General features: G+C 46.7%; 1 protein-coding gene across 1 annotated transcript in view; it reads right to left on the bottom strand.

The window, feature by feature from the left end:
* The window catches only part of LOC146355952 (uncharacterized), a 52,245-nt gene that overhangs the window by 35,587 nt on the left and 2,786 nt on the right, over window positions 1–13,872 (bottom strand). The window contains exons 2-8 of the mRNA XM_084829987.1: window positions 13,045–13,514; window positions 12,733–12,859; window positions 12,078–12,148; window positions 11,584–11,710; window positions 8,887–9,943; window positions 7,098–7,146; window positions 391–1,341 (exon numbers count right to left, since the gene is read on the bottom strand). Of these exons, the coding sequence (XP_084686113.1) occupies window positions 391–1,341; window positions 7,098–7,146; window positions 8,887–9,943; window positions 11,584–11,710; window positions 12,078–12,148; window positions 12,733–12,859; window positions 13,045–13,514 (2,852 nt within the window). The remainder of the gene's footprint in view (window positions 1–390; window positions 1,342–7,097; window positions 7,147–8,886; window positions 9,944–11,583; window positions 11,711–12,077; window positions 12,149–12,732; window positions 12,860–13,044; window positions 13,515–13,872) is intronic.

Below are 13,872 nucleotides of genomic sequence, written 5' to 3'. Positions count from 1 at the left end.
TGATAAGGATTTTTAATACTGCTTTTCATTCTCTCTTATTTCTGCTCCCTCCCCTTTTATTTATTCAGTTATTATCAGTCTTTTCCCCCCTCCTTATTGACAGGACTTCTCTCCAGCTGTCTCCCTCTGCAGGCCTGCATCATACGTTTGACCCAAGATCTTTTGCTGCTTTCATCAAAAGATCCCACGGCCGCTGCTCCCACCAGTAGTGAAATGTCAAAAACAGCCACTCAAACAGCTAAGACTTTGCTGCCCTTTCAGGGCTCCAGACATCAGCCGCCTTATGGGTGGACCAGCCTTGGTGGGGCCCCTCGTCTCCCCCCGCCCACTTTGCCGGCGTTGTCAGTCCGGCCAGTCCAGCAGGGAACGAGGAGAGCCTCTCAGCCACACGCCCGATCGCATCGGGGGCCCGCATTCGTGGAGCGGGAGGAGCAGTTCGCGATTCACGGGGGAATTACTGTGGTCAACGCAGGGCCGTTTAACGCGTGCAGCAGCGAGACGGACTGATTCGCCGCCGCAGTTCTCCTTCAGCACCCCTCCTCCAGAGCAAGGGGCCACCCGGTCTGCCGAAGGGGGGAGCTCCCTGAGGCTGTGCGCGGGCGCGGGAATCCCACGCGGCTCAGCCACGGAGGCCTCCGCCCTGTGGGGCGGGTCCAGCTCCCCTCCATGACGTGGCACCAGACCCCCCGCGCCCCGACGGGGTTGAATCTGGGCATCTCGCCCCCCGACGGCGCGGCCCTCCGCCCTCTTCCCCCGCAGCCCAGGGCCCCCCTCGCCAACGCACACGGCGGGGGGCCTCGCCCAGGCGGCGGCGAAGCAGCACGCGGGGGAGGCGCCGAGTCCCCCTTCCTCCTGGGGAGGGCGCGGGCCCGCCTTTCCTCCCCAAGCCCCCTTCCCCCTAGGAAGCGACTCCGGTCCTTTCGCCGCGCTGCCGCCGCCCGCAGGGCGAGCCGGCCTTCCTCTCGGCCTCCTTCCCGCCAAGCGCGCGGACAGCCCGCAGTGGCGTCGCGTGGTGCCCGGGGACGACGCGGCGCGCGGCGCTGGCTGCTGGGCGCGCGGCGTCCCCGAAGAGCACGTGCAGAGCCGGGCGTGACCGCTGGCCTGCGGGATGCCCCCGGGGGGGGGGGGCTGCGTCAGCGTCACGCGGCATGTTAAGCAGCAGGAAGGCGGGCGCGGGACCGCGCGGTGCGAGGCAGCGCAGGATGGGCCGCTACCGCTGCGCCCCGCGTTGGCCTGGCCGGCGGATCTCGAACTACGGGGGCGCCCGGGACTCCGAGGACGTCGGTGGCTCTGGCCCCGGAGCCGCCGGCCTCCGCAAAATGCGCATCCGCCGCGCCGGCACTGCCGGAGCCAGGCTAAGCGTGGGAATAGCCCTGGAAGAAGCGACTGAGGCTGCTGAAGTGCGCAGCGGAACACGCGCGGGCCCGGATCTTTTGAGCTGTCCCGAGTGCCATTTTTGAAAACATTTTCCCGTTGACTTGCATTGGAAAGCAAAAACGGCCATACCTTTTTTGGTTTGTATGATAAATACGTGACATTTGGAGGCGTGGTAGCCCCCCTGGAGCCGATTGAATCTGCCAAATGTCAGGCAGTTAAGCCTAGTGGTTTTGTGCTAGCCACAGGTAAAATGTGCTTTTTCCAGGAAAATGTGTCAAAGCAAAGAGCTATAACTTCTTTGTTCTTGGAATTGGGAAACCTGGCAGCCCCCGTGGAGCTGATGGAATCTGCCCAATTTCAGGCAGTTAGGACCAGTGACTTTTGTGCTAATCACAGGTAAAGTTTGCTATTTTGAAGAAAATGTGTCAAAGAGCCATATTATTTTGTAAAAAGGTAAAGGTGTCCCCAGCCAGTCATGTCAGACTCTAGGGTGCGGTGCTCATCCCTGTTTCTAAACCGAAGAGCCAGCGCTGTCCGAAGACGCTTCCGTGGTCATGTGGCCGGCATGACTGAACACCGAGGTGCACGGAACGCTGTTACCTTTCCCGCCGAGGCGGTACCTATTTATCTACTTGCAATTTCTTGCTTTCAAACTACTAGGTTGGCAGAAGCTGGGACTGAAGACGGGAGCTCACTCCGTCACGCAGCACTCGGGTCTCAAACTGCTGACCTGCCAACCATCCGGTCTGCAATTCAGCGTCTTAACCACAAAGCCACCGCGGCCCCTATTATTTTTATTATTATTATTATTATTATTATTTTGTGCTTCCACATAAATTCATGGAATTTGGGGACCTAGCAGGCCCTGCGGAGCTGACTGAACCTACCAAATTTCAGACAGGTCTAGTGGCCTTTGCGCTAGCCATGCGTAAAGTTTCCTTTTCTCAAAGTCTAAAAAAGTAAAAACTGTCAAGTCACCCAGGGGAGTAGAGATCCTAACCAGAAGGTCTTTAAGGTGACCATTAGGGGGTCACTATCCCTAATCTCTGGTGCAGATTTTTTTTGAGGTGCAAAAAACCTCTCTTCCCCCTACTTTTCTTTTCTGCTCTTACATGCCCACTGTTGGAAGCTTGCCTGCAATGAAATTTTGAAGAGGGAGAAGGAAGGGAAGAAAGAGCTCCACAGCATCTGATTTTACTGCCCCAACCTGGAACCTCTGGCTTCTGCAGAAGTTTAGTAGCTTTAGTACAGCAAAGGATCCAAGCAGCCTCCACAAATGTCTTTCTCCCCCTCCACTTTAATTTCTCCTAAATAGCTGTAGGACTCAAATAATCCGAAAGGGAGGGTTAGGACTATGTGGCATCATGATTGAGAAACTGCTGGGGCTTTTAAATAGGGTCTACAGTTTAAAAAAAGCTAGAAAAAGCCCGCGGCCACCTCACCTCCTAAAGTTCATTTAAGTATGTGCAATCCTTACAAACCCTCCACAGCCTCCTAAATTCCTCTAGCTCTCTGAAGTACTACCACTCTGAAAGGAGCCACTTGGCTTAGGGAATTCTCTCTGCCCCCCACCCCCATGCACATTTCCAATCACCATTCTTCTTCCCTCCCCTAGCCTTTTCTCTTTCTTTCTTTCTTTCTTTCTTTATTCCACTGAGAGCATCTCTTGGGGAATTCTTAAGGAGAATTCTCTTCAGTGGGCAAGAAAAGTTCTGAACTGTATTTGACTTTATACAAACAGACAAGAGGGTTGGTTTTTCTCCTTCTCACTCGAGCAAGTCTTGGAGAAAAGTGGGTTCACATGGTTGCTGAGAAACAAAACTGGGGCTGTTCTGTTTGTCAGTTGCCATTACCCAGCAATAGGAAGGGCTGCAGCTCAGTGGCAGAGCACACGCTTGGCATGCAGAAGATCCCGGGTTCAATCCCTGGCATCTCCAGGTAGGGCCAGGAAAGAATGCTGCCTGAAGCCCTGGAGGGCCGCTGCTGCCAGTCAGCATCAACAATACTGCACTAGACGGACCCAGGGTCTGACTCAATACAAGGCAGCTTCCTGTGTTCCTCTGAACAGAAAGCTTTAATAAAAATAGGAGTTTGGGGTTTGTTTTTTAAGTGGAGGGAAGACAAATATTGCTAATTTATGCAATCCTATGTATGCCTACTGAGAAGTCCCATTATGTTTAATGGGGCTTACCCTCAGGAAAGTGTGCATAGGATTCCAGCACGAGTTACTTTTGCAGGGAGGTTTGTACCTTGATGTTCTGCATGTTTACTCAGAAATAAGTCCTGAGTTGTGAGCATGGTACTGCAGGCTTAATGCAGTGCCTACCCAATTCCGTCTAATGAATTGACGACACTTTCAGCAAAGTCCTATGCATGTTTTGTCATTTGTGGTTCGTTTGTTTTTTTGCATAAACTCTAGCTTCAGTGGTGAGGGAAAGGCACTTAGTGCATGCTTAGAGTTTCTCCATAACTTAGCCCTAGTTTTGAAGACAGACTCATTGGCTGAATCCTGGTGAAGTCTTGGCACAAATGAAGTTATGGGGAGGAAGATACAGTGAGAGCTTGTGCATAACAAGGAGGAGGTAGAGAGGAGTTGCACAAAACAAGACATCTGTTTTTATGAAGAGTTGCTGGGGGATGGTAGGATGAGGAGGGATGGTTGCATGGAGGGGAACAGAGTTGGTAGGGGGAGAATATAAGTGCTCAGTGGTGAAAGAAAAACATTCTGCACATGCCCAGAGGCACTCTCTATTTAAGAACATAAGAAGAGCCGTGCTGCATCAGACCAAGGTCCATCTAGTCCAACATTCTGTTCACACAGTGGCCAACCAGATGCTCAGTGGAAACCCACAAGCAGGACATGAGTGCAATAGCACCCATGTTCCCCTGCTGCTAACATTGGTGAAATGTAAATAAATTCTAGTCATTCTAAATTATAATGCATGTATATCCTTCAGAAACTTTGCAGGTTTCTTGCCTGGGGGACACCTATAATGACCTGTCCATTTTCATACAAATTTACCCAAAAACTATTGGGGAAGGGGTGAATGGAAGGGAAAGCAAATCACTCCGTCCCCCAAACTGGAGAACTCCCCTTCCACATGAACTGCTGCACCTATCCTTCTGAAACTCTGCTGGTTTCTTACTTAGGGACAACTGTAGGCTGTCTGTAATTTTCAGAACAATGGTCCACATGGAACATAGGGAGGTAAGTATGTCTTCTTTTGGAGACCTCAAAATGTCAAGGCCACCCTTGCACAAACCCCCTTGTGGCTAGCATTCTGAAATTTGGCAGACATGTTCTCCTCTGTTGGGACAATGAATCTTGAAATTTTTATCCAATTCTTCCAAGGAATAAAAATGTTATTGGCAGTTCCCTTTAAAAGAAAATATAAACCCTGCACCTATTTTTCTGAAATTATCCAGTTCTGACCAAGAGAAAAAAGTTAGTTTTTTTTCTAATTTCCCATGGTAGTCAACAGGAAACAGAAAGACTCATTTTTCCAAACCTTGACTCAGGTTTGGTGCTGAGCTGAAGTGGTCTGACTACAAATTGGCCAGAGCAGAAGCGGGATGTTTTCCAAAATGCTGAATCGGGGTCCGAGTTGAAGTGGGGTGGGGGGTCAGCGCACACTTCTTACATGTAATCTATACACACATGCAAGGACACTGCATGCATGCATGCACCACACACACACACACATTAGACGAGCACTTAGACTTGTATATGTGTGCGTGCGTGCGCGCGCGTGTATGTATGTGTATATATATGTGTGTGCACGTGCGCGCGCGCAAATTTGTGTTATGGGCCTGTGCCCTGGATCATTTAAGACCCTAGCAATACCCCTGTCTGTATCTTTAAGCTTCTGTCTTGAAATAGTGTTTAATCATTTGATTATTTTAATATAACTTAATGCAGGGGTCCCAGTGCCCATAAAGCTCCCACTCCCTGTCCCCTTCAAAATTGTATTTTTAATTAGAAACTTGATAAACATTCCATTGCAAAGTTTTCCTTCTTGTTCCTGAACTTGCTGCTGATGGCTGTTCAGTGGGCAGGAAGAGGAGTTTCTTTCTGGTTCTGCTCAATCTTCCTCCACCTTTCCTTTTTGCTCTTTTTCTCACCACTCCCAGGCTCTAGCCTTGCTATTTCTCTCCCCACAACCCCTTCCCTCGTTATTTCTCTCCCTTCCCCATCCCTAGCCTCCTCCTTTCTCTCCCTAGCCTGTAGAAATAAGGCTGTGCCAATGGACAAAGTGGAACCTATAGAAGAACTGATGGAGAGACAGATGACTGAGCTTGCTTATAATGTTCCAGTGCCGAAATATAAATCAATCCCCACTCAAATAGAGGAAATAGAGGAAGGCGATCTCCAAACTGGAGGATGGCTTCTTATGGTTTGTAGAGAATTAGCCCTCATTTAAAATTTCTTCTCAGAAAGTAATGGACTGTTAACATCATTGGTTGAGAATTATAAAACCCAAGAAAGGGGACCTGGGATGAAAGGAACAGATAAATGCATTGTTCAAGGCAGGACAACAACTAAGAAAATGTTAAAGACCCATACTGAAGATAACAAAGCAGATCAAAAAGGGGGAACATAAAAAGCAGAAGTAAAAATATTAAAAAATATAAAGAGGCAGGAGAAAAAAGTACACTGTTGTCAGAAAAAGAATCGAGAGAGGTTGCTTAAATTGCTAGATGCAAACTGAAATTCAGACCCTAACAAGTCAATGCAGAAGGCTTGCAAGAAACAAACAAAAATATTAGTGCTGTTAATTTGCAACAGATAGGTGGGGAAGAAGGCCTGAAGGAATGAATGCTCATGACTTGGAAGAGATGCAGGATCTATGGGCAAAAGTAAAAAAAGGTAAAGGTCAAGATGTCCCCAACCAGTCGTGTCTGACTCTAGGGTGCGGTGCTCATCCCCGTTTCTAAGCCGAAGAGCCAGCGCCGTCCAAAGACGCTTCCGTGGTCCTGTGGCCGGCATGACTGAACACCGAGGTGCACGGAACGCTGTTACCTTTCCCGCCGAGGCGGTACCTATTTATCTACTTGCAATTTCTTGCTTTCGAACTGCTAGGTTGGCAGGAGCTGGGACTGAAGACGGGAGCTCACTCCGTCACGCAGCACTCAGGTCTCGAACTGCTGACCTGCCGACCTTCCAGTCTGCAGTTCAGCGTCTTAACCACTAAGCCACCGTGGCCCCATATGGGCAAAAGTACTTAATAGCAATACAGGAAAGATGGAGGATGGTGTCTGTACTATCAAGTCAGACCCAGTATCCTATCACATAGAGCCGCAGTCAGACATTCACTCAAGAAATCGATGTAATTTGGTAATGATTCCACGAAAGTTGGTATTTGCTAACTAACCCAAACCTAAGGGTTTTCTCACACTGCCTGAGTGCATATCACATCTCTTGCATATTTTAAATGGGGGTTTTCCAGGAGCAGTGGGGTTCTAGGATATCGCTTTCATAGAATACTTGTATTCTGATGGAATTAGACCTCAGGCTGTGGTTACATTTAGAGACTGGGACATAGCTAGCTTTATTTACAGAGCCAGGGAGGTTTTTTTTTAGAAGAGAGGTTAGTTATTGCAAGATTCTTTGAGAATCCAGCCCCACTGGTCTCTTTATATGGTGTTTCAGCTGTTGGTCACAAAGGTAACAATCTTGTGATCATGAATTGTATTGAAAACCTTATTGATTTAAATTGTACCCAAGATTCTTCCCCGTCGTACTTCCAGTCAGAGCTGCTGGAGTTGAATCTGAAAGATGCAACCTCTACTTACAAGCCAAAACAAACTATCAGTGAAAATGCTGGGACTTTTATTCCAGAAAAGAAAGCTCTACTAAGTTCATTTTGGACACTGCCAAATATTGTCCAGGCAGAACTGATGGAAATATGAGATTTAGATCACTGATCACAGGGCATGTCGGTTAAGCGAGGGACCTTAAATTCCAATTTTCTGACTTTTTGGCACTTGAACCAACATGAGAAGGCTTAACTCTGGTCTTAAAACTAACAGGTTTTTTGAACAAAGAATATATGTTGGCTGAGGCTACACAGAATGGAAGCAAAGGCGCACCCTGTGATCAGTGATGTTGTGCAATGTCACAAATTGTGCTTGCATACAATTTAGCCCTCCCCACCCCCAAATATAAGCATAATTTTCCATATTCTTTCAGACCCAAATCAAGATGGGGAGGATTGAGTGCCTGAAAGCAGCAAAAATGACCCATGTTGTCCCAGTCCTATATTGCAAGAAGAATCAAATTAAATAAAATATGTAATATAACAACATGCATTAAAAGTTTCAATTTCAATAATTACACCATTCTAGGAAAAGTGGATTATAATAAACTACAATAAAAGCAGGCCAAATATCCATACGTATGTCCATTCCTGAGTGGCGCCTATATGCCACCCTTTTGAATGTTGCTAGTGTTGTTAAGGCTTCAATCCACTGCATTATAGGAGCAGAGGATTTATCCTTCCAGTGTTGTAGTATCAACATCTGAATTCTACTGTGGTGCTAGAGGAAAACTCCATTGCCTCTTTTACATATAGTAACATGTGCTTTCTGACAACATAAAATCACATTTCAAAACTAGAGAAATGGGTGTTGCACATAGAATCCACTGGATTTCCTCTGCAACATCAAATCCATCTGAAACCAGCACCACTGGCATCATTACAGTTTTCAAATGATACTGGCCATAAATGACATAACTTGGACAGCAGTCTCTACCATATTTATTTATTTATTAGATTTATTAGCTGCCCAACCAGCCAGGTACCCGGCTACTCTAGGCAGCGTACAATACTAATAACATGAAATACAACAAATTTACATAATCAACTGAATAAAACAACATAACATAACAAAACAACACTCCGCTAAAAAAAACCCTAACCCACCCCAAATGCCTGCCTGAACAACCAGGTTTTTAAAGCCCGGTGGAAACTCATCAAAGATGGGGCATGCCAGAGGTCACTAGGGAGGGAATTTCACAGACTGGGCACCACCACAGAAAAGGCCCTCTCCCTAGTCCTCACCAGCCTAGCCGTCCTGGCTGATGGGACAGACAGAAGGCCTACTGAGGCCGATCTTGTTGAGTGGCATCCCTGGTGTTATTGGAGGTGCTCCTTACGATAGATTGGGCTGGAACCATATAGGGAACCATATAGGTTATTAAACCATAGGCTTTAATGGTGCAGAAAAACCGTAATAACGTTTGACTTGCTAATTAGAACCTGACCAAAGCAATGAAAGCCTTCCTTCCTTAATAAGTAAAAACATGATGCATATGTTTTCACTAAAGTTTGACAAAAATATATGATCTGCCTTTTCAAAAACTGGAGTTTTACAATTTCTCCCAGGTGTAATTACTTTGATGCGGAGTGAGATGTTTATACTGACTGAAAATCTTCCTACACTCCAGACATATAGATGGTTTCTCCCTGGCGTGAGTTCTTGGAAGAACACTGAGATGTTCCTTCTTACTGAAGCTCTTTCCACACCTTAAATAATGATGTAGTTTCTCCCCATGTGAGTTCTTGATACTGACTGAGAGCAATTTGACTGAAGCTCTTCCCACACTCCAAACAATAAGGTTTCTCCCCTATGTCAGTTCTTTGATGAGAAGTGAGAAATGTTTTCTCAATGAAGCTCTTTCCACACCCCAAACAATGATATGATTTCTGTTCTGTGTGTGTTCTCCGATGTTGAGTGAGAGTGCTCTTCTGTTTGTAGCTCCTTCCACACTCCAAACAATTATATGGCTTGTCCCCTGTGTGAGTTCTTCGATGATCGGTGAGATGATGATTGTTCCTGAAGCTCTTTCCACACTCCGAACAATGATACGGTTTCTCCCCTGTGTGAGTTCTCTGATGACAAGTGAGAGTTATCTTCTGACTGAAGTTCTTTCCACACTCCAAACAGTGATATGGTTTCTCCCCTGTGTGAGTTTTTTTATGACAAGTAAGAGAGTACTTCTGACTGAAACTCTTTCCACACTCCAAGCAATGATATGGTTTCTCCCCTGTGTGAATTTTTTTATGACAAGTAAGAGTTTTCTTCTGACGGAAGCTCTTTCCACACTCCAAACAATTATATGGTTTCTCCCCTGTGTGAGTCCTTTGATGACAAGTGAGAGTTCTCCTCTCAGCGAAGCTCTTTCCACACTCCAAACAATGGTATGGTTTCTCTCCTGTGTGAGTTCTTTCATGAGAAGTGAGATGTATCCTCTGTCTGAAGCTCTTTCCACATTCTAAGCATTTATATGGTTTCTTCAGTGTTTCAATTTTGCAGTGAGCTTTAACATTTGATTCAGAATTGAAAGTTTTCCTACGCATATGGAACATACTATTTTCCTGTCTTTTATGTATATTTTCTTGGATTGTGATACAATGGTAGCCGTTGCCCCAAGAATCAAAGTAAATATCCCTCATATTCTGATTTGCTTGAGCTTTCTTTCTCTGCTGTTTGCTGTTTATACATTTGTCTGTTTTCGAGGACATCTCACATGGTTCTCTTTTATTCTCCCCTTCCCACCTGTCACCTTTTGCAATGAAGACATGAAATTGGTAGAAGATTGAGTTAGCCATAGAATTTCAGATAACTCACCACCCTCAATGAATGAATTTGATAAAGGGAAGAATGGAAAAGACTGAGATGGGATGCACTTCTTAACCATGGAAATTACCAGCTAAGGAATTTCTGAGCCTTTCAGGAAAGAAAGAACCTAGAATTGCTGCAGGCTTAGTACTTCCTTTACTGAGCACCGAGCCCAAATTGTCCACTTTCCTATTTGACATGGCTCTGGCAAGCAGTTGTTAGAACCTCATTATTTTCAGCCCAGAAAACCTCTTGTCACTACCCAGGAATCTTCCTGTGACTCCTTTGTGGCTTTGTAATATCAGACCTGCAGCGACACTACTGAACTTGGTCTCCTGGCCTCTCCAGTATTTGCTGGATTCCACCTGCTTTTCAAAGTGTGGATGACCCAGGAGTTCTGTTGCTCTCAGGCTGATCAAATCAGCTCTCTTTCCCATCCCTCCACCCAAGCTAAGGAAAATGTAATCTCTGTGTCTGGGTGCCTCTATGTGAGGAGAGGCTGCAGTTTGAGAGGGAGACAGGGGTCACAATCCTATGCGGGGAGTTCGGCTGCCTCCAAACTTGGAGGTGGACAACTATCCAATGCAGGGTGGGTGGAATGAGGAGGGAAACTTCTCCTCCGCACTCCAGCTTCCCTGCATTTGCTGCTAGACGGCCGATTTCGGCTGTATAGCCATGGTGCCTCAGAGCGGGCGTGGAGGGCGAGGCTGGAGGGCACATTGGTAGCGTTGTACCAGCGCTTCTGCGGTCCCCTCCCCTCCCCCAGGAATGCCCCAGGGACAACTTGCGCCTCCTATGAGGCGGCGGGGGAGCAGGTGGGGAGTCAGATTTCTGGGAATCGAGCTTGGAGGGAGCACTGGCTCCAAGCTCAGTTCTCATAAACTAAAAAATCCTATGGCCGTCTAGATGCTGTCTAGTGTCCACAGGATTGTGCCCTTAGTGAGAAAGAGCTGGGCTTGGGTTCTGCAAACTAACGTCATTTTGGGGTGCTGGCTGCTGGGATTCTATGGTGGGTCAGTTTGTATTCGTTGCAACTCTTAATGCTTCCTGATGATTTGTTGACCAGTATTAGGTCCTGTGTGGATTGTTGTTGAAGGGAATGGCAGGTTAATGTATGTTTTAGTACATAAAAATGGACAAATCCTGGTAGACTGAAAAAAAAAAAAGGGTTTTAGAGGTGCTGAAATACGCAATCCAACTCCATATGGCACCTGCAGGGAAGGCCTTCATCTATGCCTTGAAAACATGCCTGTTCTACACTGCCTTTCCCCAATCAGTGTTTTGCTGCTGCTGTTTTTTGGGACCGAGTTGTCTTAATGTGTCTTGTGAAAATGTTATGGCATCTTTGAGGACTGTGTCTTTTAGATGTTACCTTAAAATAGCGTTAATTATTTGATGATTTAAATATGACTCAATGTACCTGTTTGAACGGTGCCTTCTGAAGGCAATTACCTCAAGGCAGCCCGAAACTACTAAGTAAATGGATAATATAGGATAAGTACCCAAAATGGTAATATTAGCTTCCTCATCATCATTGCATTTGGAACCTGATATTATCATGATCAGGAAAACAGGGAGCCTTACCAAGAGAGGCCACGATCCCACAGTTCTCCTCCATGATTTGCCTGTGCAGGGCTCTCTGGTCAGGATCCAGCAGTGCCCACTCCTCCCCCGTGAAGCACACAGCAACCTCCTCAAAAGTCACCAGACGCTGGAGGAAAAAAGAAAATATTTCCTTCTCAAGGATAGCATAAATTGAGGTGGCTGGGCATTATACTGCAGGACTGAAACTTGCTTGGGGTGAAAATGAGTTGTTGGGGCATCAACATCAAGAAATGGCTGTGGCCCTCCTGTCCTGCTTCTTGCCTTCCCAAGAGGCATCTGGTTGGCCACTGTGAGAAACAGGATGCTGGACTAGAGGGGCCTTTGGTCCCATCCAGCATGGCTCTTCTTAGGATCTTAGCTTTGCTAGACGCAAACAGAAGGAGACAGATGTATTCTGGCCCTAGGAAGAGAGCAAGGAATGGAGGCCCATAGCCTGCTGCCTGCCTGTGTTCCCAGTGATCCTTCTGGCCTACCTGATCCGGTTCCACTCCATCACAAAGAAAAAGAGATGGCTGTGTACCCATTGCCGGCATCATTCCAGTCCCTGCAAGAGGAAGATGATGGGAAACCAGTAGCACATGTTTGTCTCAGAGATTGAGACAAACCTAAAGCCCTGGGAAGTAAGTCACTTTGAACACAAAAGGACTTACTGCTCATTTTTTTCTGGTTGTACTTTTATGCTCTAGTTTTAAGATATCATATTTTATATTGCATTTGATGATGTATATTTGTGGTTTTAATTTTTGTGAACCACTCAGAAAGCTTTGGCTATTGGGCAGAATAAAAATAAATAAAATGCATAGAATTGCACTGGAACTGATGCAAATCTAAGTACACCTGGGCATTACAAAATGTCTCCTCTTCAGTTTGCATTTTGACAGTTCAGTTGGGTAAAAATGCAGATGTCCCCATTTGGGCTCCTGGCCACAAATCAAACTGTTGGTTTCTATGTATAAAGTCTTCAAGTGTTGAAGAATAAACATAGTTTTGAATTGTGGAAAAGCCTGGAGACAAGCATCATCCCACTGAAAGAATCCAGGGGGAACATAAAAGCAGCCCAACTTTCTCTTACATTCTCCAGAGAGCAAAACTAGGTTGAAATACATCCACTCCAAAATTAGCCCTTACCCTGCAAGGCAGCATGTCCATCCTCCTCCTGCCTGATCCCCCTATGTGCGGGGCTCTGCCTGGTGTCTGGTAGAGCCTTCTCAGCTGCAGGGAAATCAGGTCCCAATTTTGCAAACAGACCCTTTACCTGAAACAGCAATCAGTACCCAAGACATGAGAAGGGTTAGAAAATGAATGAGAGAGGCAAAGATATTGGGAGTGAAGTATGGAACATATCTCCTTGGGTGATTACTTAGAAAAGGTTGGGAATGACTAGGGAGTTTTCAGATACACTCCCTCACATTCTTGGTGCCTTGGATGAAATGCTCTCACCTGCTGCTCTTCCTGCTTCTCCTCCTCTGCCTGGCTCAGGAGGAAGCCTTCTGCTAGGGCCACCGCCTGGGAACTGGTCTCTGCTCCACATTCTCTCACCCAGCTTGCCATCTCTGCTGGCAGGACAGTCAGGAACTGCTCCAGGATCACCAGGTCCAACATTTGGTTTTTGGTGTGTCTATCTGGCTTCAGCCACTGACGGGAAAGATCGTGGAGTTGGCTGCAAACCTCTCGGGGCCCCCCAGTTTCCTGGTAGAGGAACTGCCTGAAACGCTGGAGTGGCAGGTCTGAGCTGACCATGTCCTCACCCTGGATCTTCTGCGCCATTCTTTCCCAGAATTCCCCACTGCTCCTTATCTTAACGGCATCATGGTCTCTTTGTGTTTCAGGGCTAGCTGAGTCCTGGTTGTCCATCTTTTCTCTGTGCTCCAAAAATCCCTCAAACTGGTCCAAAGAAACTCTTCCCTCTTCTGTATCAGGGCAAAGATAGCATATGAGGCAGTGCTACTAAGGCTCTGTAAAAGCAGGACATGGTTAAATAATTATTATACTGTCAGGACAACTTCAGATGTGGAGGACTCCAGCTAACAAGCAGGTGTTGTCCCAGAAGAAAATGCCAGTGAATGCCAAGACTCAAATGGAAACTACAGGCTTAGGGAGTATCCTTCACCCAAGGGCCACAGATCAAAGGCCTTCACTTGCCTGAGAGTCAGAAGATGCCTCATTCCCTCCCACCATACAGGTCCTCCCATCACCATTCATCCCACTAAAAGTCCCTTCCTTCTCTTGGCTTTCCCGAGGCCTCTTCGCTCTTCATCCAAACCCCCA

This window comes from Heloderma suspectum, chromosome 2 (genome assembly GCF_057233095.1).
Source record: "Heloderma suspectum isolate Gila_16-S chromosome 2, 16-S_ref, whole genome shotgun sequence".
Classification (NCBI taxonomy): Eukaryota; Metazoa; Chordata; class Lepidosauria; order Squamata; family Helodermatidae; genus Heloderma; species Heloderma suspectum.
This window is presented reverse-complemented; position numbering and strand designations above follow the sequence as displayed.